The following is a 25,257-nucleotide window of genomic DNA, read 5'->3' on the forward strand; positions in this document are numbered from 1 at the left end:
ATTTATTTATTTGCCCCTAAAAAGAAACCGACAAGGTTTCATAAATGCTCATTGAGCCACATTACAAACACATAACTACACACTGCAAATACATGCAATGATAACCAGTACATCTGATAAAGCATATGACACAGTACGTGCTGAAAATAAATAATCCGCCAATGATAATTGTATCAAAAATGCAATGAAAAATTGATATACATCAAGAGTATCCACAATGATAATTCCTAGTAGACCCTATCCCCCGTGGCTCAGGTGGTGGCTCAGGGCGGGACAACTGGGTGGGTGGGTAATCGGTACCTGATATTCCCTACCAATATACTACTCTAGGACCTAAGCCTAGGCGGAATTGACGTCCTAAAAAGGACGGTCCCGCTCTGGAATCTACCCTACACTGCTAAGCTTCCCCTACATACACTGACTCACTTACTAGGAGCTGAAGTAAACTGACTCACTATCCGGACAAGTCCCTGGTATCTGATAATCCAATAGATCTTAGTCACAGGATGTCCCAGGTAAGTATCAGGAGTAAGTGGACAGGAAGATGGAAATAGCCAGGAGGAAGGCTATGCGTGTAGATGATAAAAAAAAAAAAACACACGCAGTCCTACCAAAGCGCGAGTGTAGCCCTCACAAAGTCAATCCCCCTAGGCGACCATAGAGTATAAGCAAAATATAATCATTGATCATCTGTAGTTGTACTGTTAGATAATCTATATATGTAGAGATATAATATATATTCCCCCTAATATATCACTGTAAGTACGATATACACACTGTTAAATGACCTGTCTTTAAAGAGATGTAATATATACACCCAAAATACGTCACATATAGTGCAGTCCAACACCAGAAAACCGCTTAAAGCCACAATTAGGTCAGATATATGTGATAGCTAGGCCCATCTGCGGCCTACATAAACATATGATAAATACCTCCTAATAGGTTACATATAGTGCATTCCTACACAACAAAACCGATTGTGGCAGTAGCAATGATTATGTCGGATATATATAACAGCCATGCCCATCTGCGGCATACATACACATAGAACACAGTGACTAAGACTGTAACCACTGTATATGAAGCATGGGATAAGGGTAGGGAAACATGGATGCTCAAGTGAAGCTGGAAATGTCTAGATGTTCATTCCTCTCAAAGCGTTTCTCCCGGCTACGGGTCATCAGGAGAGCGATGTAACCATATGGCACATAGCGATCCAGCTGGAGGTGGCGGCGATACCGTAGACTTCAGCATTCCTTATAAGCATACCTGAATGTACGCGCGCCCACCCAGGGACACACACCCTCATCCCCATTGGTTGTTGCTGGAACACATACAGAAAACCATCCCAGGCTGCGTGTCATCTGACGGAAGTGAGCGTTACATCCCTTCCGGTACCCGCCGATAGTGTCTTTTACTGGTTCCTAAGGAAACCAAGCAAACAGACTCTATGATAGGCATCTTTCCTAGCCTATCACACTGGTGCAGATGCTTGAATTGATAGGCATCTGTCCCAGCCTATCACATTCACGCAAATACTTAAATCTGCGCTAAAGAAGCGAAACCTGTTGCGGGGATCCGCAGCCAAATCGCTCCAGATCCCTATCGGCTAATTAATATTTAAAGAGCGTGCTTACTAAATATTACATGATATTAAATTATCTATGCCTGGGAGGTAAATCTCAAAAATACGGGGAATAGATATTTAGAGATAGATATAGTGGACTATCGATAGACTTGTATAGTCACTATATATATGACACAGTGTTCGCACTATCACATGCGGATATAAACAAGACAGGATCGTTCCTATCGGACAAGAAACAACTCATAGCGTGTTAGACTATTTGAATAAAAAGACCCTCATCAAACAATATCTGGACACCCTTCCCTAAAAATATCCATACGGTCTGACCAGACAGTTTATAGGGACTCAAATGAAACAATTGAAGGCCAAAGCTTCATTAAGTCCATACGGGGCAAATTATCTCACCCGGTAGATCCATTGCAGTTCTTTTTTGCAACAAAACCTTATCATAATTCCCCATACGTGGGGAAGGACGCACAATTTCAAGGACAAAGAATTTGAGACCCACACTTTCACCCCCATGATATTCATGTATGTGTTTTGATATCAAAGTATTCCTATTATGGCGTGCATCACCGAGATGCTTGCCCACTCTCCGTCTCAGTTCCCTCGTCGTTTTTCCCACATATTCTTTGGGACATGTACACTGGCATATGTAAATCAAGCCTTTCGACCTACAGTTAGCAAATTCCCTAGACGTAAATAATTTACCTGTATTTAAGCTCACAATGCCATTACTCTTAACCACATAGGGACATGCAATGCAAGAACCACAGGGAAACACCCCTCGAGGTTTAGATGTTAACCACATCCATGTGGGTTTGGGTCGAGCATAATGGCTATGGACCAATCTGTCGAGAATACTGCAACCTTTTCTATATGTGATTAATGGTCTCTCTGATATTACTCTTTCTAAAAGGGGATCCGCTTGTACAACCTTCCAGTGTTTGGCAATGATTTTATATACGGTATGGGATTTATCATCGGATGTGCCAGTAATCCGCGTTAGGCCATCCGGTGTCTTTTCAGGTTTAGGGGACAAGAGTGCCTCACGATTCATTTGTGAGGCAACAACCAATGGGGATGAGGGTGTGTGTCCCTGGGTCGGCGTGCGTACATTCAGGTATGCTTATAAGGAACGGTGAAGTGTATGGTGTCGCCGCCGCCTCCAGCTGGATCACTATGATAGCAGCTCCGGTGGACCGAGCCATATGGTTACATCGCTCTCCTGATGGCCAGAAGCCGGGAGAAACGCATCGAGAAGAATGAACATCTAGACATATCCAGCTTCACTTGAGTATCCATGTTTTCTTACCCTTATCCCATGCTTCATATACAGTGGTTACAGGCTTAGTCACTGTGTTCTATGTGTATGTATGCCGCAGATGGGCCTGGCTGTTATATATATCCGACATAATCATTGCTACTGCCACAATCGGTTTTGTTGTGTAGGAATGCACTATATGTAACCTATTAGGAGGTATTTATCATATGTTTATGTAGGCCGCAGATGGGCCTCGCTATCACATATATCTGACCTAATTGTGGCTTTAAGCGGTTTTCTGGTGTAGGACTGCACTATATGTGACGTATTTTGGGTGTATATATTACATCTCTTTAAAGACAGGTCATTTAACAGTGTGTATATCGTACTTACAGTGATTTATTAGGGGGTATATATATTATATCTCTACATATATACTTTATCTAACAGTACAACTACAGATTATCAATTTGATTATATTTTGCTTATAACCTATGGTCCCCTAGGTGATTGACTTTGTGAGGGCTACACCCACACTTTGGTAGGACTGTGTGTTTTTTTTTTTATCCATCTTCCTGTCCACTTACTCCTGATACTTACCTGGGACGTCCTGTGACTAATATCTATTGGATTATCTGATACCAGGGACTTGTCCGCATAGTGAGTCAGTTTACTTCAGCTCCTAGTGAGTCATTGAATGTAGGGGAAGCTTAGCAGTAGATTCCAGACCGGGACCGTCCTTTTTAGGATGACAATTCCGCCTAGGCTTAGGTCCTAGAGTAGTATATTAGTAGGGAATATCAGGTACCAATTCCCCACCCAGTTGTCCCGCCCTGAGCCACCACCTGAGCCACAGGGGATAGGATAGGGTCTACTAGGAATTATCATTTTGCATACTCTTGATGTATATCAATTTTTCATTGCATTTTTATCATTGGCGGATTATTTATTTTCAGCACGTACTGTGTCATATGCTTTATCAGACGTACTGGTTATCATCGCATGTATTTGCTGTGTGTAGTTATGTGTTTGTATTGTGGCTCAATGAGCATTTATGAAACCTTGTTGGTTTCTTTTTAGGGGCAAGTTAATAAATATAGGTTTTTAGGTCCTAATCTGTGATTTATAATTTTGTTTGGACTTTGGTATCAATTCTGTGAACAGTTGAGAGAGGGAGTAAGGACACTCACAGGGACCCTGGAATTCTTAACAAAATACTTAAGGACTATTATGAGAACCTTTTACTCCACTGCAACTCCCTCGGTCGCCCCCTCAAGGGATTGGTTGTCGATACCTGACTTACCTTCACTAGCTGATGAAGATCGGCAGCGGCTGAATGCGCCAATATCTGAGGAGGAGTTGAATGGGGTAGTAAAGGGTCTGAAGGCCAATAAAGCACCGGGTCCAGATGGCTATTCCGGTGATTTTTATAAGATCCTTCTCTCAGATATTTCACCTAATTTTGTCTCCCTTTTATAAATTTTTTTTTGACTGGAGCCCCCATTCCCAATAATATAATCACAGCTTATATTGTGGTCTTCCCCAAATCGTAGAACAATCCTCTGTCTCCTTATAGGTATCGTCCTATCTCCCTCATTAATGTGGATTTGAAAATAGTGTCTAAGATTGTCTGGCAGCTTTACTTCCTCAACTGATCTCCCCTTTACAGTTGGGGTTTGTAAAGGGTAGGGTGGCGGTGGCCAATATTCGTAAGGTGATGGCTGTTCTGAATGACATCCACTTAAGGCCCCATATGCATCCATCCCCAGCCATATTGTCGATCGATGCTGAGAAAGCGTTTGACAATGTGAGCTGGGAATGGCTGTGAGGAGTTATGTGCCATATGGGTTTTAGGGGCCCTTTTGTAACTTACCTGCAATCACTGCAGTAACTTTACTCCTATCCGGTGGCATGGATTCACACCCCTTTCTTCAGTCTTTTACCCCTTGAAAGGGACGTGACGGGTGTTCTTTATCACCCTTGTTGTTTAATCTGGCTTTAGAACCATTGTCAAGACTGTTGGCTGCAGATACAGACATAGAGGGTGTTTCAGTGGTATTTACTTCTATCAAGCACGCTCTCTCCGCAGATGATCTGCTCCATTTCTTAGCAAACCCAAGGAGGAAACTAGGTAAGGTGTTTGATCGCTTGATGGACTTTGGGAGGTTGTCTTACCTTAACCCCTTGGGGACGGAGCCCATTATGACCCTAAGGACGGGAGCATTTTTTGCAAATCTGACCACTGTCACTTTAAGCATTCATAACTCTGGGATGCTTTTACATATAAATTTGATTCCGAGATTGTTTTTTCGTGACGTATTCTACTTTATGGTAGTGGTAAATTTTCGTCGATACTTGCATCATTTCTTGGTGAAAAATTCCAAAATTTGATGAAAAATTCACAAATTTGATGAAAAATTCAAAAATTTCGAATTTTTCGAACTTTGAAGCTCTCTGCTTGTAAGGAAAATAGACATTCCAAATAAATTTATATATTGCTTCGCATTTACAATATGTGTTTTTAGTTTTGGAAGACATCAGAGGACTTCAAAGTTCAGCAGCAGTTTTCCAATTTTTCACAAAATTTTCAAAATCACAATTTTTCAGGGACCAGTTCAGTTTAGGTGTTTCACAGGAATAGCAGCAAAGTGAAGGAGAAAATTTCAAATCTTCATTTTTTACACTCGCATGTTCATGTAGACTCAGTTTTTTAATTTTTACAAGTAGTAATAGGAGAAAAAGCCCCCCAAAATTTGTAACCCAATTTCTCTCGAGTAAGGAAATACCTCATATGTGTATGTCAAGTGTTCGGCGGGCGCAGTAGATGGCTCAGAAGGGAATGAGCGACAGTGGGATTTTGGAAAGTGAATTTTGCTGAAATGGTTTTTGGGAGGCATGTCACATTTAGAAAGCCCCTATGGTGCCAGAACAGCAGAAAATCCCACATGGCATATCATTTTGGAAACTACACCCCTCAAGGCACGTAACAAGGGGTCCAGTTAGCCTTAACACCCCACAGTTGTTTGACGACTCTTCATTAAAATTGGATGTGTAAATAAAAAAAAAAATGTTTTTCACTAAAGTGCAGTTTTTCCCCAAATTTACCATTTTTATAAAGGGTAATGGGAGAAAATGCCCCCCAAAATTTGTAACCCCATCTCTTCTGAGTATGGAAATACCCCATGTTAGGACATAAAATGCTCTGCGGGCGAAGTACAATGCTCAGAAGAGAAGGAGCGCCATTGAGCTTTTGGAAAGAGAATTAGTTTGGAATGGTAGTCAGGGGCCATGTGCGTTTACAAAGCCCCCCATGGTGCCAGAACGGTGGACCCCCCCACATGTGACCCCATTTTGGAAACTACACCCCTCACAGAATTTAATAAGGGGTGCAGTGAGTATTTACACCCCACTGGCGTTTGACAGATCTTTGGAACAGTGAGCTGTGCAAATAAAAAATTTTATTTTTAATTTTCACGGACCACTGTTCCAAAAATCTGTCAGAAACCTGTGGGGCGTAAATGCTCACTGCACCCCTTAATACATTACGTGAGGGGTGTAGTTTCCAAAATGGGGTCACATGTGGGGGGATCCATTGTTCTGGCACTATGGGGGGCTTTGTAAATACATATGGCCTTCAATTCCAGACACATTTTCTCTTCAAAATCCCAATGGCGCTTCTTCTCTTCTGAGCATTGTAGTTTGCCCGCAGAGCACTTTACATCCACATATGGGGTATGTTCTTAATCAGAAGAAATGGGGTTACAAATTTTGGGGGTCTTTTTTCCTATTTTCCCTTGTGAACATGAAAAATTTAGGGTAACACCAGCATTTTAGTGAAAAAAATTTTTTTTTCATTTTCCCATCCAATTTTAATGAAGATTCGTCAAACACCTGTGGGGTGTTAATGCTCACTATAACCCTTGTCATGTTCCGTGAGGGGTGTAGTTTTCAAAATGGGGTCACATGTGGGTATTAATTTTTTTGCATTTATGTCAGAACCGCTGTAAAATTGTAAAATTAGCCACCCCTGTGCAAATCGCCAATTTAGGCCTCAAATGTACATGGTGCACTCTCAATCCTGAGCCTTGTTGTGCGTCCGCAGAGCATTTTACGCCCTCATATAGGGTATTTCCGTACTCAGGAGAAATTGCGTTACAAATTTTGGGGGTGTTTTTTTCCTTTTTACTGCTTGTGAAAATAAAAAGTATGGGGCAACACCAGCATGTTAGTGTAAATTTTTTTAGTTTTTTTACACTTACAGGCTGGTGTAACCCCCAACTTTTCCTTTTCATAAGGGGTAAAAGGAGAAAAAGCCCCCCAAAATTTGTAGTGCAATTTCTCAAGAGTACGGAAATACCCCATATGCGGCCCTAAACTGTTTCCTTGAAATACGACAGGGCTCCAAAATGAGAGAGCACCATGCGCGTTTGAGGACTAAATTAGGGAATGCATAGGGGTGGACATAGGGGTATTCTACGCCAGTGATTCCCAAACAGGGTGCCTCCAGCTGTTGCTAAACTCCCAGCATGCCTGGACAGTCAGTGGCTGTCCAGAAATGCTGGGAGTTGTTGTTTTGCAACAGCTGGAGGCTCCGTTTTGGACACACGGCCGTACAATACGTTTTTCATTTTTATTGGGGGGGACAGTGTAAGGGGGTGTATATGTAGTGTTTTACCCTTTATTTTGTGTTAGTGTAGTGTAGTGTTTTAGGGTACATTCGCACTGGCGTTTTACGGTGAGTTTCCAGCTAGGAATTTGCGCTGCGTGGAAAAATTTGCCGCAGCCCAAACTTGAAGCAGGAAACTTACTGTAAACCTGCCCGTCTGAATCTACCCTGTACGTTCACATGGGGGGGGGGCAGACCTCCAGCTGTTTCAAAACTACACCTCCCAGCATGTACTGACAGACCGTGCATGCTGGGAGTTGTACTTTTGCAACAGCTGGAGGCACACTGTTTGAAAAACCTTCTGTTAGGTTCTGTTAGCTTACTCAGTATTTTCCAACCTGTGTGCCTCCAGCTGTTGCAAAATTACAACTCCCAGCATGTACTGATCGCCGAAGGGCATGCTGGGAGATGTAGTTATGCAACAGCTGGAGGTACTTAACTACAACCCCCAGCATGCTGTTTGGGCATGCTGGGATTTGCAGTTTTGCAACATCTGGAGGGCTACAGTTTATAGACCACTGCACAGTGATCTCCAAACTGTGACCCTCCAGATGTTGCAAAACTACAAATCCCAGCATGCTCAGACAGCAAACAGCTGTTTGGGCATGCTAGGAGTTGTAGTTGTGCAAGATCTGGAGGGATACAGGTTAGAGACCACTGTATAATGGTCTCAAACTGTAGCTCTCCAGCTGTTGCAAAACTACATATTCCAGCATTCCCAAACAGCTGTCTGGGCATGCTGGGAGTTGTAGTTTTGCAACATCTGGAGGGCTACAGGTTAGAGACCACTGTATAATGGTCTCAGACTGTTGCCCTCCAGATGTTGCTAGGCAACTTACCGCCTTCCGTAGGATCCAGGGAGCCGTCCTCTTCTGCCGCACGTCATCGCCGCCCGCCGATCACTGTCGCCCGCAGCCTCCGGATCGGTAAGTGGATCTTCGGCGCCGGTCCCCTTCGGTTCCCCGTTCTGCCCTGCCTATTGTGGGTGGGCAGGATGGGGAAAACGAAAGTTAACCCCCCCGCCCCCGATCTGCTATTGGTGGTCACGTCTAGACCACCAATAGCACGGATAGGAGGGGTGGCACCCCTGCCACCTCACTCCTATACCTTCAGGGGGATCGTAGGTGTCTTAGACAACCGCGATCCCCATTATATTCTGGGTCACCATAGCCCCGTATGACCCGGAATCTGCGCAAATCGCAAGTGTGAATTCACTTGTGATTTGCGCTGATCGCCGACACGGGGAGGTTTAATGGCCCCCCTGGGCATTTGCACGGGGTGCCTGCTGATTGATATCAGCAGGCGTCCCGGTCCATTCCCCGCCCGGCGCGCGGCGGGGACCGAAATTCCCACGTGTGTATGGATACGCCCTTCATCTTTAAGTACCAGGACGCAAGGGCGTATCCATACGCCCTTCATCCCCAACAGGTTAGAGGGACACTCCGCACCCCTAGACATCTTATCCCCTATCCAAAGGATAGGGGATAAGATGTCAGATCGCCGGGGTCTCACTGCTGGAGACCCCCGGGATCTCGGCAGCAGCACCCACCTGTACTGCTTCCACCTCACACCGGCAATGCTGGAGGCTTTGGATCCCGACCGCAGTGGCGGACGAGCGTGACGTTACGACTCCGCCCCGTTTGACATCACGCCCCGCCCCCTCAATGCAAGTCTATGGGAGGGGGTGTTACAGACCTCCCATAGACTTGCATTGAGGGGGCGGGGCGTGTCGTCACACGGGGTGGAGTTGTGACATCACGCTCGTCCGCTATTGTGGTCGGAATCCGAAGCCTCCAGCGGTGTAAGGTGGAAGCCGTACAGGTGGGTGCTGCTGCCGAGATACCAGGGGTCCCCAGCAGGGGGACCCCGGCGATCTTACATCTTATCCCCTTTAAAGTCAATGTTTGTAAAAGTTTGCTGGATTATGGAGTTTGTTTATAATTCTTAGCCATACTCTCTGGTTATCTACTTATTGTATGGATCAATCATACTGCCCTCTAGTGATGTGATGTATATATATATACATATATATATATATATATATATCTAGAAGGGACCCCTTCACAGTAATTGTGAGATGATAAAATTATGCCAGGATAATTTACATATTTGCCGATTTTCTTATATAAATTCTGAATTCATTGTCACCCATTGCTTTGCGTACAGTTAGGAGTCCTGACTCCTGGAATTTCTGTCTGGACTCTGGTGTGAGGATGATGGAGATGGTAGAAAGCGGAGAAGGAATCGCCTTAGTAGACAGCAAGCTCAGTCAGGCTTGATCCTCTTCCACGCACTGATGGGGCATGGTTGGCCCCATCATCACTGGCGTAGGGATTCAGGCCGGCACCTGGCACCAGCAACTAGATGTGGGAACACAAAATGTAGAGGGGACTCCACTAAGCAATATAAGTACAATGATATCAGGATACTAATAAAAGGCATCTGAGTAGAACAAACACTCAAAAGTAGCAAAAAGCAGACCCAAAAATAGAAATTATTAGTAAATCTATTTTATTGTACACTCAGTTCAAAAATATACAGGACAAAACTTTTAAAATCACTTAAAATGACCCCAAACAGGTTGGGAACTCTTCTCTGGAGGGGGCTAGAAAAGCACACTCTCTAGTGGGCATCCACCCACCCCATGAATTCACAAAACCTCCTCACAAGAGTCCCAATGAGCTAATAATTCTGTAAAAAAGATGGCTGATTCAGTAATAAAGTGCAAAAATGGTCACAGTACACCTCTAGACTGGACAAAAAGCAGAGAACATATATAACATAAACCACTGCCTCCAAATGGCCCCTCATAGTGAAGACTGAAATAAACACATGTAAATATAATATCACTATGAATATGGGGTGATACGAGACAAGGCTGGACACAGACAGAGAAGCTGGTAGTAGAAAATATACTTATATCAAGGGTGCCTTACATGTTCACATGTTCGGTTGCCTGATTAGCAACTTCCTCGGGAGCTTCAGGGGCTCAGGAGCTGAGCACGCGTCATAGCAGGATGGACCCATGGCTAATTCCAGACATCACTGATCAGGGTGATGCCCGGAATTAATGCTTTAGAGGCCGCGATCTTAAACTAATCCTGGCTACTCAGTTGGGCTGATCGGGACCACCAAATCGGGGTGTCCTGATAAGCTGAGAGGATCTGCGATCCAATACTCTAGTAAGCCATGGAGCAAGCAGGCAGGAGTGCAATGGAGCGCAGATAGCACTGATCAAGGCTGTTCTATGGAGGAGCATTTTTCAGTGAGTGCAATCTGAAGATTGCAAGTAATAGTTCCCTGTGTGGATAAAAAAAAATATTAATAAATGTGTTAGCCCCTTCCCTAATAAAAGTTTGAATCACCCCTTTTCCATAAAAAAAAGTGTAAACATAAATAAACATATGTGGTACTGCTGCATATGTAAATGTCTGTGTGCCTATAAAAATATGATATTAATTAAACTTCACAGTCAATGGCGTATAGGTAAAGAAATTCCAAAGTCCATTTTTGATTTTTTGATTGCTTCATATACCATAAAAAATGTATAAACAACAATCAAAAAGTCCAATCAAAACAAAAATGGAACAAATTAAAATACAGAAGACGACAAAAAAAAGTAATTAAAGGGGTCAGAAGACAACAATTTAAAGGGGTTATCCAGCATAAGGGGATTTTAGTACGTACCTGGCAGACGGTAATGGACACACTTAGGAAGGATTTGCGCTTGTCTTGGGGCTAAATGGCTATGTTGTGAGATTACCTTAACACTGTGGCTAGCTGTTTGTGAACCAGTATTTCCTGTTTGACTTTTCTTTTTTTGACTACAAATCCCACAATTCCTCCCTCCCACACATCAGCCACCCCACCCATTGAAACATAAAGGAGCTGCATCCATTCAAATCAGTGTGGTTTTCAATCAGGGTGCCTACAGCTGTTGCATTAGTTGCAGATTGATCCCTCCACCCATTGAAGCAGACAGGCTCCCTGTCATCAGCTGACTAGTCAGGTCTCGGCTGCATTGCAAGCTGGGAAAAATCTGAGACAACAGTCATTTTTGTGAGAAAACCGTCACACACAGGTACAGACACAAATTATGAACTACACTAACTTCACAGCCCCTGTAGCATAGTCAAAGAAAAAAAAATTCCTGGAATACCCCTTTAATACCTATATAATTTGGGTATCATTGTAATCATATGGATCTACACAATAAAGACAATGGTCCTCATTTACTATTGCAAACCCCACAAATTGCGCCAGAAATTCTGTCTGCGCCAGAATTTGTGCCAGAATTGAAGATACCTGACTAACTTTCCATTTTACTGAGAAAACTCGAAAAAGGGGCATGACCGTCGGGAAAAGGGGCGTGTTCCCGACATTTTCACAAAAACCCAACATATTTACTAAATGGTTTCCACAGAAAATGTGGTGGATTTGAGCCGAGGAAAACCCGACAGATCAGAGAATGTGTAAAAAAAGCAAAATGTAGGGAATACTGCAAAATGTAGTAAGTACCGTGGAAAAAAATATTGTAGGGTATTAAAACCCACAAAGAAACGTACACTCCACTCTTGGTAAATCAGGGCCAATGTGTTATTTGTACTGAAAAGTGCACTGCGTAGAAACAGGAGCTCTCAAAAGTCACAAAATGCTTTTTTTTTTATTTATTTCGCCCCATAAATATATTTTTTTGTTAATATTTTGACGCAGATTTTGTTGTGAAATGATTGATGGCGCAAAGTGAAATTGGTGGCGCAAAAAACAAGCCTCATATGGAGAATTGTCCTCAAGGGGTTGAATCAAATAATGTAAACAAAAATAAACATAAACATATGTGGTATAGACTGGTACTTAAATGTCCGAACTATTAAAATATAATGTTAATTAAACTGAACGATCAATGGTGTTAAAGTAAAAAAAATACCAAAGTCCGGAATTATCTATTTTTAGTTACTTCATATACCAGAAAATAAATAAATTAAAAGTGATCAAAATGTTCCATCACAGCAAAAATGGTTCCTATAAATACTGCAGATCACAAAAAATTTGCAAAAATTAACCCTCATCCAGCCCTGTATAAGGACATATAAAAGTGTTATAGGGGTCAGAAGAGGACAATTTTAACAGGGTACTAATTTTCACACATAAAGTTTTCATTTTTTTTAAAAGCAGTAAAACAAAAAACTAAAACTTACCTTATGAATTGGGTATTATAATCGTATGGACCTATAAAATAGAGATAATGGAACTGATAATGCCCCCCCCCCCCCCAAATTCACACGGGCGGGTTTACAGTGAGTTTCCTGCTTCAAGTTTGAGCTGCGGCAAATTTTCGGCCGCAGTGCAAACGCCTAGCAGGAAACCCACCGTAAACACCTGCCCGTGTGAGTGTACCCTAAAAACACTACACTACACTGACACAAAATAAAGGGTAAAACACTACATATACACACCCTTACACTGTCCTCCCCTTCCACCCCCCCCCCCCCCAATAAAAATGAAAAACGTATCGTACGGCAGTGTTTCCAAAACGGAGCCTGCAGCTGTTGCAAAGCAACAACTCCCAGCATTTCTGGACAGCCACTGACTGTCCAGGAATGCTGAGAGTTTAGCAACAGCTGGAGGCACCCTGTTTGGAAATCACTGGCGTAGAATACCCCTAATTCCACCCCTATGCAATCCCTAATTTAGTCCTCAAATGCGCATGGCACTCTCTCACTTCGGTGCCCTGTCGTATTTTAAGGAAACAGTTTAGGGCCACACATGGGGTATTTCCATACTCGGGAGCAATTGCTTTAGAAATTTTGGGGGGGCTTTTTCTCTTTTTACCCCTTATGAAGAGGAAAAGTTGGGGTCTACACCAGCCTGTTAGTGTAAAAAAATAAAAACTTTTACGCTATCATGCTGGTGTTGCCCCATAATTTTTATTTTCACAAGAGGGAAAAGGAAAAAAAGACCCTCAACATTTGCAACGTAATTTCTTCTGAGTACTTTTACACTAACATGCTGGTGTTGCCCCATACTTTTTATTTTCACAAGAGGTAAAAGGAAAAAAAGACCCTCAACATTTGTAACGTAATTTCTTTTGAGTACGGTAATACTCCATATGTGGACGTAAAATGCTCTGCGGATGCACAGCATGGCTCAATGGATCATGGCTCAGAGTGAGAGCGCACTATGTACACTTGAGGCCTAAATTGGTGATTTGCACAGGGGTGGCTGATTTTACAGTGGTTCTGACATAAACGCAAAAAAAATAAATACCCACACGTGACCCCATTTTTGAAACTACACCCCTCATGGAACGTAACAAGGGGTATAGTGAGCCTTAACACCCCACAGGTGTTTGACAAATTTTCGTTAAAGTTGGATGGCAAAATGATAAAAAAATATATTTTTTGCTACCCTAAATTTTTCATTTTCGCAAGGGAAAATAGGAAAAAAAAGCCACCCAAAATTTCTAACCCCATTTCTTCTGAGAACATACCCCATGTGTGGATGTAAAGTGCTCGGTGGGCGAACTACATTGCTCAGAAGAGAAGGAGCACCATTGGGCTTTTGGAGAAAAAATTTGTCCGGAATTGAGGGCTACACGTGTCTACAAACGGAATTGAGGGCCACACGTGTTTACAAAGCCTCCATGGTGCCAGAACAATGCACCCCCCAAATGTGACCCCATTTTGGAAACTACACCCCTCACATAATGTGATAAGGGGTACAGTGAGCATTTACGCCCCATAGGTGCCTGACAGATTTTTGGAACAGTGGTCCGTGTAAAAAAAAAAAATCATTTTTCATTTGCACAGCCAGTGTTGTAAATGCTCACTGCACCCCTTAATTAATTCTGTGAGGGGGTTAGTTTCCAAAATGGGGTCACATGTGAAAGGGCACCATGGGGGGCTTTGTAAACGCACATGGCCCCCAACTTCCATTCCAAAGAAATTCTCTCTCCAAAAACTCAATGGCGCTCCATCCCTTCTGAGCATTGTAGTGCGCCAGAAGAGCATTTGACGTCCACACATAGGGTATTTCCATACTCAGAAGAAATGGGGTTACAAATTTTGGGGGGCATTTTCTCCAATTACACCTTGTAAAAATGTCAAATTTGGGGAAAAACCTGCATTTTAGTGAAAAAATTATTTTTTCAGTTACATATCAAACTTTAACAAAAAGTCGTCAAACACCTGTGGGGTGTCAAGGCTCACTGTACAACTTGTTGTGTTCCTTGAGGGGTGTAGTTTCCAAAATAGTATGCCATGTGTTTTTTTTATTTTATTTCTTTTTTGCTGTTCTGGCACCATAGGGGCTTCCTAAATGCGACATGCCCCCCAAAAACCATTTCAGCAAAATTTGCTTTCCAAAAGCCAAATGTGACTCCTTCTCTTCTGAGCATTTTAGTTCTCCCGCAGAGCATTTTACGTCCTAACATCGGGTATTTCCATACTCCGAAGAAAAGGGGTTACAAATTTTGGGGGCATTTTCTTCCATTACCCTTTGTAAAAATGGTAAATTTGGGGGAAAAACTGCACCTTAGTGAAAACATTTTTATTTCATTTACACATCCGACTTTAACGAAAAGTCGTCAAACACCTGTGGGGTGTTAAGGCTTACTGGACCCCATGTTATGTGCCTTGAGAGGTGTAGTTTCCAAAATAGTATGCCATGTGTTTTTTTTTTGTTTTTGTTTTTTTGCTGTTATGGCACCATAGGGGCTTTCTAAATGCGACATTCCCCCCAAAAACCATTTCAGCAAAATTCACTCTCCAAAATCCCATTGTCGCTCCCTCCCTTCTGAGCCCTCTAGGGCACCCACAGAGCACTTTACATCCCCAATGAGGTATTTCCTTACTTGAGAGAAATTGGGTTACAAATTTTGGGGGGCTTTTTCTCCTATTACCCCTTGTAAAAATGCAAAAACTGGGTCTACAAGAACATGCGAGTGTAAAAAATGAAGATTTTGAATTTTCTCCCTCACTTTGCTGCTATTCCTGTAAAACACTTAAAGGGTTAACAAACTTTCTGAATGTCATTTTGAATACTTTGAGGGGTGCCGTTTCTATAATGGTGTCATTTATTGGGTATTTCTAGTATGAAGGCCCTTCAAATCCACTTCAAAGCTGAGTTGGTCCCTGAAAAATTCAGATTTTGAAAATTTCATGAAAAACTAGAAAATTACTGCTGAAATTTGAAGCCCTCTGATGTCTTCCAAAAGTGAAAGCATGTCAACTTTATGATGCCAACATAAAGTAGACATATTGTATACGTGAATCAATATAAAATTTATTTAAAATGTCTATTTTCCTTACAAGCAGAGAGCTTCAAAGTTAGAAAAATAAATTGAATTTAATGACATTTGGGAATTTTTCACCAAGAAATTATGCAAGTATCAATGAATATTTACCACTATGTTATATTAGAATATGTCACGAAAAAACTGTCTCAGAATCAAATTCATAAGTAAAAGCATCCCAGAGTTATTAACCAGTTGGGGAAAAAGGGCGTATGCATACGCCCTTGCGTCCTGGTACTTGAGGACGAAGGGCGTATCCATACGCCCGTGGGAATTTCGGCCCCCGCCGCGCGCCGGGCGGGGACCGGGCCGGGGTGACTGCTGATATCTATCAGCAGGCACCCCGTGCAAATGCCCAGGGGGGTCATTAGACCCCCCCATGTCGGCGATCGGCGCAAATCGCAAGTGAATTCACACTTGCGATTTGCGCCGATTCCGGGTCATTACGGGTCTATGGTGACCCGGAATAGAAGGGGGATCGCGGGTGTCTAAGACACCCACGATCCCCCTAAAGCGATAGGAGTGAGGTGCCACCCCTCCTATCTCTGCTATTGGTGGTCTAGACGCGACCACCAATAGCAGATTAGGGGCGGGGGGGTTTACGAAGAGGAGCGGCGCCGGAGTCCACTTACCCCTCCGGAGGCAGCGGAGCGACGGGGATCGGCGGTCGGCGACGGAGATCTGCGGCGGCGCACGGCAGAAGAGGACGGCTCCCGGATGCGACGGAAGCCGGTGAGTAGTTGCCTAGCAACATCTAGAGGGCTACAGTCTGAGACCACTATAGTGGTCTCTAGACTGTAGCCCTCCAGATGTTGCAAAACTACAACTCCCAGCATGCCCACACAGCTGTTTGCTGTGTGGGCATGCTGGAATTTGTAGTTTTGCAACAGCTGGAGGTCTGCAGCTTAGAGACCACTGCACAGTGATCTCTATACTGCCCTCTAGATCTTGCAAAACTACAACTCCTAGCATGCCCACACAGCTGTTTGCTGTCTGGGCATGCTGGGAGTTGTAGTTTTGCAACATCTGGAGATCCACAGTTTGGAGATCACTGTTCAGTGGTCTCTAAATTGTAGCACTCCAGATGTTGCAAAACTACAAATTCCAGCATGCCCACACAGAAAACAGCTGTCTCGGCATGCTGGGAGTTGTAGTTGCGTACCTCCAGCTGTTGCATAACTACATCTCCCAGCATGCCCTTCTGTAATCAAACATGCTGGGAATTGTAGTTTTGCAACAGCTGGAGGCACACTGGTTGGAAAATACTGAGTTAGGTAACAGAACCCAACTCAGTATTTTCCAACCAGTGTGCCTCCAGCTGTTTCAAAACTACAACTCCCAGCATGTACTGACAGACCGTGCATGCAGGGAGTTGTAGTTTTGCAACAGCTGGAGGCTCACTGGTTGGAAAATACTGAGTTAGGTAACAGAACCTAACTGAAGGTTTTCCAACCAGTGTGCCTCCAGCTGTTGCAAAACTACAACTCCCAGCATGTACTGACAGACCGTGCATGCTGGGAGTTGTCGTTTTGCAACAGCTGGAGGCTCGCTGGTTGGAAAATACTGAGTTAGGTAACAGAACCTAACTGAATGTTTTCCAACCAGTGTGCCTCCAGCTGTTGCAAAACTACAAATCCCAGCATGTACTTACAGACCGTGCATGCTGGGAGTTGTAGTTTTGAAACAGCTGGAGGTTTGCCCCCCCCCCCCCCCCCCCGCAGCGCAAATTCCTAGCGGGAAACTCACCGTAACCCGCCCGTGTGAATGTACCCTAAAAACACTACACTACACTACACTAACACCTAATAAAGAGTAAAACACTACATATACACCCCCTTACACTGTCTCCCTCAATAAAAATGAAAAACGTATTGTACAGCAGTGTTTCCAAAACGGAGCCTCCAGCTGTTGCAAAACAACAACTCCCAGCATTTCCGGACAGCCACTAATTGTCCAGGCATGCTGGGAGTTTAGCAACAGCTGGAGGCACCCTGTTTGGGAATCACTGGCGTAGAATACCCCTATGTCCACCCCTATGCAATCCCTAATTTAGTCCTCAAATGCGCATGGAGCTCTCTCACTTTGGAGCACTGTCGCATTTCAAGGAAACAGTTTAGGGCCACATATGGGGTATTTCCGTACTCGGGAGAAATTGCACTACAAATTTTGGGGCGCTTTTTCTCCTTTTACCCCTTATGAAAAGGAAAAGTTTGGGTCTATACCAGCCTGTTAGTGTAAAAAAAAAAATTTTTTTACACTAACATGCTGGTGTTGCCCTTTACTTTTTATTTTCACAAGAGGTAAAAGGAAAAAAAGACCCCCAAAATTTGTAACGCAATTTCTTCTGAGTACGGAAATACCCCATATGTGGGCGTAAAATGCTCTGCGGGCGCATAACAAGGCTCAGGAGTGAGAGCGCACTATGTACATTTGAGGCCGAAATTGGTGATTTGCACATGGGTGGCTGATTTTACAGCGGTTCTGACATAAATGCAAAAAAAGAAATACCCACATGTGACCCCATTTTGGAAACTACACCCCTCATGGAATGTAATAAGGGGTACAGTGAGCATTTACGCCCCACAGGGGTCTGACAGATTTTTGGGACAGTGGTACGTGAAAATGAAAAATTTTATTTTGTTGTTTGCACAGCCCACTGTTCCAAAGATCTGTCAAACACCAGTGGGGTGTAAATGCTCACTGTACCCCTTATTACATTCCGTGAGGGGTGTAGTTTCCAAAATGGGGTGACATGTGGGGGGGTCCACTGTTCTGGCACCACGGGGGGCTTTGTAAATGCACATGGCCCCTGACTTCCATTCCAAACAAATTATCTCTCTAAAAGCTCAATGGCGCTCCTTCTCTTCTGAGCATTGTAGTTCGCTCGCAGTGCACTTGACGTCCAAACATGTGGTATTTCCATACTCAGAAGAAATGGGGTTACAAATTTTGGGGGGCTTTTTCTCCTATTACCCTTTGTAAAAAAAGTAAAATTTGGGGAAAAACCAGCATTTTAGTGGAAAAATATTTTCCAAGTTGTCAAACACAACTTAAGGCTCACTGGACGCCTTGTTACATTCCTTGAGGGGTGTCGTTTCCATAATAGTGTGCGATGTGTTTTTTTTTGCTGTCCTGGCACCCTAGGGGCTTCCTAAATGGGACATGCCCCCCAAAAACCATTTCAGAAAAACCTACTCTCCTAAATCCCATTGTTGCTCCTTCGCTTCTGAGCCCTCTACTGCGCCCGCCGAACACTTGACATACACATATGAGGTATTTTCTTACTCGAGAGAAATTGGGTTACAAATTTTGAGAGGATTTTTTTCCTTTTACCCCTTGTAAAAATTCAAAAACTGGGTCTAAAAGAACATGCCAGTGTAAAAAATTAAGATTTTGAATTTTCTCCTTCACTTTGCTGCTATTCCTGTGAAACACCTAAAGGGTCAACACACTTACTGAATGTCATTTTGAATACTTTGGGGGTTGCAGTTTTTATAATGGGGTCATTTATCGGGTATTTCTAACCAAAAGACCCTTCAAATCCACTTCAAACCTGAACTGGTCCCTGAAAAATTCCGATTTTGAAAATTTTGCGAAAAATTGGAAAATTGTTGCTGAACTTTGAAGCCCTCTGGTGTCTTCCAAAAGTAAAAACTCATCAATTTTATGATGCAAACATAAAGTAGACATATTGTATATGTTAATCAATATATAATTTATTTGGAATATCCATATTCCTTATAAGCAGAGAGCTTCAAAGTTAGAAAAATGCAAAATTTTCAAATTTTTCATGGAATTTTCAAATTTTTCACCAAGAAAGGATGCAAGTATCGCCGAAAATTTACCACTAACATAAAGTAGAATATGTCACGAAAAAACTATCTCGGAATCAAATTTATAAGTAAAAGCATCCCAGAGTTATTAATGCTTAAAGTGACAGTGGTCAGATTTGCAAAAAATGCTCCCGTCCTTAGAGTCATAATGGGCTCCGTCCCCAAGGGGTTAATGCTTAAAGTGACAGTGGTCAGATGTGCAAAAAACGCTCTGGTCCCTAAGGTGAAAATTGGCTTGGTCCTTAAGGGGTTAAGTATAGCCTTTTTGGAGGAGTTTTTTTTCCCCGCACGATCACTGCAGCCCAGTGCAAACTTATCCTGTTACGTGTATTTTCTAGATTAGATGTATGTACGTAGCTGTGACAAATGTATTAAACTATGTGGGATAATTTTATACATTTGTTACATGTAAAGCAAGCTAAAACAGGCATTTAATGCATTCCTGTAATTAAAAAACAACTTTTCACATGTTGATCAGACATGTCAAAAGTTTTGGATCTCTGCGGAGAAATGGACTGCTCTCTTGACTAGCAGGAGAGTGGAGCGCAATGCCACCAGCTAATAACTCACGTTCGCAGTGGGTCTTAGGAATATGACCCAGTGCGATCAATATCTTTTGACATGTTGTTTTAATGACAGTAACACTTTGAAGAGGTACGTACTCAAATAGAAAACAGTTTTTTTTTTTTTTGTTTTTTTTAAATCAACCGGGGCCAGAAATTTACAGATTTATAAATTACTACTATTTAAAAATCTTAATCCTTCCAGTATACTAAAGAGGAAGTTCTTTCCTTTTTTAATTTCTTTTCTGTCTGACCACATTGCTCTCTGCTGACACCTCTGTCCATGTCAGGAACCTTCCAGAGCAGGAGAGGTTTGCTATGAGGGTTTTCTCCTATTCTGGATAGTTCCTGAAATGGACAGAGGTGTCAGCAGAGAGCACTGTGGTCAGACAAAAAATAAATTCAAAAAGAAAAGAACTTCCTTTGGAGCATATAGCAGCTGATAAGTACTAGAAGGATTAAGATTTTTAAATAGAAGTCATTTACAAATCTGTTTAAAGGAGTAGTCCAGCAAAAAATAACTAATCCCTTATCCATGCGCCGGGACCCCCTGTGATCTCCTGAACGAGGCCCTGGTGGTCTGCCGGAGGTGGCTGTTCTGACCCCCACAGAAAGCCGCAGCTTACATGGAGGCGGTGTGTCTGCCGTCACTCAGTGCGGGGTTAGCACGCCCCCTTCCAGCAGACTGGGGGGGTCACACCACACGGATCCCTTGTGATTTCTAACTTTTATTTCCTATCCTTTGAATAAGGAACACGTTTTTTTTTTTCAATACAGAACTCCTTTAACTTTTTCTGGCACCAAAAAAGAATTTTTCCACTGGAGTAATGCTTTAGGATATAGGATCAGCATCATAAATGCTAAAAATGATAAATTCCCTCCCAGTATTCTTAGAATTCACATTATACATTATTATGTTTTCAGAATACCTCATTAAAGAAAAATAAAGGTAAACGTGAAGACCTTGGTGTGATTCTGTATGGCATACAGCAGGAATTGGCTCGTCAGCAGATGGGACTGGAGAAGCAACATGATAAACATTCTCAGATCTCCATCTTACGTAGGCAGGTGGAAGAGGAGCTGGAAAATATTAGAAATTTGTACAAGAAAACACACCAAACTACAGACACTGAACTTAAGGAAGGTGGGTATAGTGAAAGCAGTGGCACAGATTTATCAGTGCTGTCTAACACACAAGTGTCAAACAGTCGATCTAAGTATATGCCAAGTTTGTCACAGTGGCTTATAATGTTTGACAGGTTAGGTAGAGCTAATCTTCACAAGTGAGACATCGCATCCAGAGAGTTCTGTAATATGTACAAAAGCTGAGGGATAAGCACCATTTTAGTCAAGTAAGCCCTCCCCACTACAGATGTGTTTACACTATATGCCACACTATATGCCAGACTGATATGCCAAGAAACAGCAACATGTTGTCCGCATAAAGTGCAACCCTTTTCTCTAGCCTGCCATACTTGAGCCCCATTACATAAAGAATAAGAGCAAATAAATGTGGCCAGGGGCTCAATGGCTAGGGTGAAGAGCAACAGAGATAGAGGACACCCCTGATGGGTACCACGCTGAAGTGGAAATACAGTAGACAGTTATCCGTTAACTCTCACCCTAGCCACCAGATCCCTATAAAGAAGGACTGACAAATGACCTTCAATAGATAATTCAACTTGATGCTGTGAAAAGGTTTGGCAGTGTCGAGCAAAAAATATGGACAGTGTCCCAGTGCCCTCTTGTGACATCTTTTAGTTGAGAAACAGACAACCTGTCTACCCTGATCTATATAGTGTCTGACTTCAGTTTACTTGCCCATTCCCTGGTTAATTTTGGCACCATATTTCCTGTAATCTAGTTTCTTTTATATTTTCATTCCTGCCTTTTATTGCTTTGGTTCTTGTGCTGTTGTCTGTACCTGCTGTTATGTTTCTCTGTTTCTATTTACCACTTTGCATTCCTGCGTTATTTAGTATCCTGGTTCCTTGTCTGTGTTGTTTAATCTTTTGTATCCTGACTTGTATCCCCAGTGCGACTTATTTTTTAACTGATTGCAGCCTGCTGATAAAGTAGTGGCTTTTTCTGCTCTATGTTTGAGCTGGAGTAAATTTGGTAGGTTTTTTCATGCAATGCGACTTTTATGCGTCTTTAGCACTTGATAAATCTCTGACCACTGCAAGTCAAAAAATCACTTTTTGCTTTGGTAAGCAAATTTCTTTTTTTGTTTTTGTTTAGGGCACTGCTCAATCAAAAAGTCGCACAAAAAATGGAGTAGTCACACATGCAACTTTTTTGCGACAATATTAAGCAAAAAAAACCTACTAAATGCTTTGATAAATGTCCCCAGAGTTGTCCAAACTTAAAAGAGTTGAGGGCTAAGGTCCCTCAAAATCTATCAGGGTTGAACAAGGGTATTTTGTGTCACTTACTAACTGTAGCTAGGCTAGTGAATTCTCATTTGCACCCCAGTTCTGTTTGAATTACTAAACTTAGGAGAACTTGGGAGAATGGAAGCGTGATCAATCCACTTAATTGGACTGATTAAGGGGACCATGGTGTCAGTTTATTGACTCAACACTCTCCTTGTTAACATTTCTTTTTCATTTTTATCCTATGGTTGTTGTAGTGGCATCATCATCGCTTAACATTTACCCCTTTTGAAAAAGAAATGTCATGGTGTGTGTAATACCAGTTGCAGGATATTAAGCTTTACTGTATCTTTAACTATATTGCTGTAGGAGCCAGTTATTTATCTTTCCAGTACTTTGGAATACAAATCTGGCATAAACAATTTTGCACTGGCTTGCCCTTAGCAAAATGCTATTTTTCTGCCCGATTCCAATTTTAAATTCCATTGATGGCTGTCACATGTAAGCTCCATTATTTTGCCAAGTGCTTTGCAGGACTGATCTGAAACTGAGGGGTTTGAAAGGCCCCTTGCTGAAACAGCAGCAACAATTTCCTGCTAACTAGTTCCTGCATAAAGTACTTATCTAAGCCTGGAGAAGCAGGCCCCTAACAGTGAAAGTGGCTCCTCAAGTCTTAGAGCCAGGTGGCTCAAACTAAGGGGCCTGCAGTAGAGAATCGTGCCACAACAGAGTTTTTATTGTACTCAAGTTTAGCAACAGTTTTGCCAAAAGGTAATGTTATTATAGGACTTCCCCTAGGTGACTTGCCGCATGAATCGTCAGTTATCTCCTCAGTGCTTTGTGTTTGTTCAGTGACATTGGTTGGTATTGTGCTGAGAATGAAAATACAGGGAATGCTATGCATTTTTTTTTTAAATTATTATTTATGCAAAAAATGTGTGTGGTTCCCCGTATTTTCATTCTCAGCACAATACCAACCAAGCAGCAACAGCCTGATGTTACCAGGGTGGGCAAGGACCATTGTTACTGGCCCTCCCCAGCCTAAATAACGCCAGCCTGTTACCGCCTAGGCCCAGGAGCGCCATTTTTGATGCTCCAGGCCTGTTGGTACCGTCTCTTCTCGGCACCCCTGTGATGGTGGGTACCGGGGTAATAATTGGGGGTTAGCGCTAGCTGTTTTTGGGGCTAACACTAAGCCCGGCTTAGTAGTAGATTAGACAGCTTCCACTACTAAGCCTGTTAAGAGAACTAAAGAAAAAAAAAAACAACACATTTAAAAAAAATGTATTCCAAAAAACACTCCCCCACAATCCCCCGTTAACCATTTTATTTATATTTAAAAAAAAAATGCTGGTCACCATAGTCCGAAGTAGTCCTTTGCATACACTGAACTGAAATGAGGAAAAAAAACACATACAAAAAATGGGTTAATACATTAAGGGGGAAAAAGTGGTAACATTTTTTTATAAATACATATATATCGCACATTTTTGTCACAAATGCAGCTTTAGAGCAGAAAAGTCACAGAAAAGTCACAGAGGAGAAGAGGTGGTGTTCTGAAATCATTTTTTTGTTTTTGCTTATGTATGCTAAAAAAGTGTTTTTGCTTATGTATGCTAAAAAAGTGTTTTTGTTTATGTATGGCAAATTTATCAACCCCCTGTGATAGTGTGATAAATGCCCTGTATTCACCATCCCGTAATGGTTTCTTGTCGATCATATGTAGTATTCTGAACTTGCCCTTTATGATACAATGGGAGGAAGACCACCCTATCCCCCAAACAGTGTCATTATTGTTGTGAAACACTTAACAAGGATAGCTGGCAGATTTCCTTAATGGATATATGTGCTACATATGACCTATCATATCCCAACACGTCTCCATGCCATATTCCCCGTCTTTGTCATCTCTTAGACAAATGTCAGCAGACTGCAGCAGCTCAAATCTTGACCCCATATCCCCTTCGCATATCCCAACCCCATATCCCCTCCGCATATCCCGACCTCATATCCCGTCCTAATATCGCGACCTCATATTCCTTCCTTAAATCCCGACCTAATTTCCCGATCTCATAATCTGTCCCTATATGCCGTCACTATATCCTGTCCCTATATCCCGTCCCCATATCCTGTCCCTATATCTCGTCCTCATATCCCGTCCCCATATAGTTACATAGTTACATAGTTAGTAAGGTCGAAAAAATACATATGTCCATCAAGTTCAACCAGGGAATTAAGGGGTAGGGGTGTGGCGCAATATTGGGGAAGGGATGGGATTTTATATTTCTTCATAAGCATTAATGTTATTTTGTTCCAGGAATGTATCTAATCCTGTTTTAAAGCTGTTAATTTTTCCTGCTGTGACCAGTTCCTGAGGTAGACTGTTCCATAAGTTCATAGTTCTCATGGTAAAGAAGGCGTGTCGCCCCTTGAGACTAAACTTTTTCTTCTCCAGACGGAGGGAGTGCCCCCTCGTCCTTTGGGGGGGTTTAACGTGGAACAGTTTTTCTCCATATTTTTTGTATGGGCCATTAATATACTTATATACGTTTATCATATCCCCCCTTAAACGTCTCTTCTCAAGACTAAACAATTGTAACTCCTTTAATCGCTCCTCATAGCTAAGATGTTCCATGCCCCATATTAGTTTAGTCGCGCGTCTCTGCACCCTT

At 42.5% G+C, this 25,257-nt stretch overlaps 1 protein-coding gene across 1 annotated transcript in view; it reads left to right on the forward strand.

Moving 5' to 3' along the window:
* The window catches only part of CCDC40 (coiled-coil domain containing 40), a 282,644-nt gene that overhangs the window by 119,127 nt on the left and 138,260 nt on the right, over window positions 1–25,257 (forward strand). The window contains exon 6 of the mRNA XM_056550062.1: window positions 21,135–21,354. Within this exon, the coding sequence (XP_056406037.1) occupies window positions 21,135–21,354 (220 nt within the window). The remainder of the gene's footprint in view (window positions 1–21,134; window positions 21,355–25,257) is intronic.

The sequence above is a fragment of the Hyla sarda genome, chromosome 13, assembly GCF_029499605.1.
Source record: "Hyla sarda isolate aHylSar1 chromosome 13, aHylSar1.hap1, whole genome shotgun sequence".
Lineage (NCBI taxonomy): Eukaryota > Metazoa > Chordata > Amphibia > Anura > Hylidae > Hyla > Hyla sarda.